The 2,948-nt window shown below is 42.6% G+C and overlaps 1 protein-coding gene across 1 annotated transcript; it reads left to right on the top strand.

Moving 5' to 3' along the window:
- Nucleotides 1–791: 791 nt before the first annotated feature.
- On the top strand, nucleotides 792–2,583 carry LOC109516829 (layilin-like; the record flags this gene model as incomplete). Its single annotated transcript, XM_019871630.1, has 4 exons — nucleotides 792–1,135; nucleotides 2,101–2,258; nucleotides 2,329–2,370; nucleotides 2,524–2,583. Coding segments are annotated over exons 1-4 (604 nt in total), but the record flags the coding sequence as incomplete, so codon positions are not given.
- Between the last annotated feature and the right edge of the window lie 365 nt (nucleotides 2,584–2,948).

Below are 2,948 nucleotides of genomic sequence, written 5' to 3'. Positions count from 1 at the left end.
CTCGAGGTAAGCAGCCTAAAATTTGTGGATGTGGACACACTTAACTGGACACTTCATGAAACAGACGTTGTGTCGATGATATATCGAATATGCCGAATTTGCAAGGATAAGAATGCACAGGTTGGACTGACAAGTGCCTTCAATTTAACAACATATTTCTCATTGTGGTGATTGTTTGCAGTGGTGTAGTGCATCATAAGGGGGCTGTTTCTAATATTTTGAACCTAAGTAAGATGCAAACTACATCCGTTAACAGAGGACACAATGCATTCTATGGCGCCGGTTGACATCTCAGTCACTTGACTAAAATAGATAAATAAATCAAAATCATGACAAGTTCCCATCATCAAAACGGAAAAAACTCTACGATTCATGTTTTTTTCTTTAACATTTTACCATTCTTAACTGTCCTACAAGCATATGAGCATGAACTTAATTGCCGAACTGAGTCAAACTCAATGTAAAACGACACCCGTTTTGATAAAACGATCCAGAGAGCTCATGAATGGGGACATACAGTGTGTTACTTGTCATGTCACCCCAAAATTTGACCCATAAAGTAGTGCTACCTAAGCATCCGGGTATTACCATCTTGCTCCAGGGCAACACACTCTCCAAATTTTTACAGTTGCATTAACCATGAATCAAATGCGGGTCCAATGAGAATCATACCACTGAACCACCAATGCTTACAGAGAGTTAAAATACAGTATTATCTGAAAAGGAATTTTATAAATCGGTGATTCCGACTAGTCATAATTCCAATTCAGGGTACCTCATGGGGACCTAATATGCACTTTGAATTCACACATGTACCCGTCTTTGCAGGTCAGCGTCTGTGCAAGGCGGGTAACGGCAGGCCGTGTTACAAGCTGGCCTATTTCTCCGAGCTGCGGCGAAGGCTGAATTTCGGGGAGGCCGACCTGGCATGCCGCCGGGATGGCGGCCAGCTTCTCAGCGTAGAGTCGGCGTCCGAGCAGAAGATCATCGAGCAACTCATCACGGATCTGAGGCCCACCGATGGAGACTTCTGGATCGGGCTGCGGCGTAACCACGGAGATGAGGACAGCAGCGGCGGCAGCGGGGACGGGCCGTCGCAGTACCACTGGTTGGACGGCACAAAGTCTACATTTAGGTGGGTCATGTTTAGGGCAGCCATCCGCCAAGCATTTTCAGTGTCACCAAGCCTGAAGCGGATAAGTGGCATAGAAAACGGAAGGATGGATCTTCACAGACATTAATGGATTGGTTTTAGTGTGTTAAGTAAATTAAAGGTGAAGAATGCCAAAGTGGCCTTTGGAAGAAAACTTGGAGTGCTTCTCTTCTCCAAAAGTAATCTGGGATAAGATTCATTTTACCTGCGACCCTAATTAGGAATTTAAAAATGAATTGGCTTTAAATTCACATTTAGATGCACTGCACACATTTAAAAAATGCTGGGTTGTTTTCCCGAACCACTTGCTGGGTAGTTGTGGATTTTCAGCAGATTGGTTTTACTAATTACTTTTACCCATGGTTGGGTTAATTCTTTTGACCCAATAGATTGGCCACTGCCGATTCCAAACCCGAATAAAAATATGTGGCTTGTGTCAGGAAGGGTATCTGGTGTAAAAAAAAAAAAAAAAAAAAATTAAAAATTGTGATTTTGCTTTGTGGTTAAGGGTAAAGTCTGACGGTTTTTCTACAAGACAGGAACACAATGATGATGTCATAGATTTACGAGAAGGTCACCGTCCCCATTCCGGCGTATCGAACTGCTCGGATGTAGTCCCTGGTCTTCAATTCATTTCTCTTCTACCAGCGTTCACGTACGGCATTTAATGGAATTGCAATTTTTCGTTTTAAATATACTTCTCAGTATATATCCGATGATGGTATGACACTCCTTCAAAATGACAGCTCCCAAAATGGCCATTGAATAAGATCAATAGCTCTCTCTTAAACAATTACAGTAAAAGTGAACATTATAACCCCGGCAAGAGAAGATTTATTGCAAGGCTGCATTGGTTTTTATCTAAGTGAGCCCAATAAATAGGAGGGCGGAGGCAGTTTTGAGATAAATGACAGCGGCTCTGTGTACATGCGCGTGCGTGCGTGCAGAAATTGGCACTGGGATGAGCCATCATGCGGCTACGAGGTGTGCGTGGTGATGTATCATCAGCCGTCCGCTCCACCGGGGCTGGGAGGTCTCTACATGTTCCAATGGAATGACGACAACTGTGAAACCAAGCACAATTTCATCTGCAAATACACAGCAGGTATACCTCACGTGTTCATTTGAAACATTGGGATATGTTATTTTGCTGATATGTTTTGTTTTCTCCCTAGACAAGTCACCTGATCCCTCTCCTCCAAACTCCACACATGCAGGTAAAATGCGATGCCATTTGATCAGCCGATATTAGCTCTTTAAATGTTTTGTTTTGTTTTTGTGCGCTTCCCCCTTTTTTCAACACGTTTTTATCCTTTTCACCATCATTCTCAACACAACTGTAGTAACAGGATGCATTTTTGTCATGACAGACACCTTTCCCTCATCTGTGCCGTGGAATCCAAGTAACCACAACGTAAAAAGGAGCACAGGTGAAATCACCCATTCAATTTACTGATTTCTCTTTGAAACAAAAACAAAAATCTGTTGAATTTGATTTTCATGTTCATTGAAACTAAAACTGGCATGTCGGACGGACAAATCCTGGTCCATCAAGTAAACCCTGCCACAGTTTGTCTTTGGCCACTGCGGCTTCTATTCAAGGTTGAGCAAAAGTAGAAGTTTGACACACTTATTATATATATTTTGATCCTATAGCTCAAAACCTGATGTGATATCGAAAAACGGAGTTTTGGATTTCGCAGCCGCAAAATAGCGGTCAGACCTAACCGAACAAAACGTGTGCTCGCCGGTGTTTGACATCTAAATGCTAATGCCTCGTTTTTCTCTTAGCCCT

The sequence above is a fragment of the Hippocampus comes genome, unplaced genomic scaffold (genome assembly GCF_001891065.2).
Source record: "Hippocampus comes isolate QL1 unplaced genomic scaffold, H_comes_QL1_v1.1 scaffold2151, whole genome shotgun sequence".
NCBI classification, from domain to species: domain Eukaryota; kingdom Metazoa; phylum Chordata; class Actinopteri; order Syngnathiformes; family Syngnathidae; genus Hippocampus; species Hippocampus comes.
This window is presented reverse-complemented; position numbering and strand designations above follow the sequence as displayed.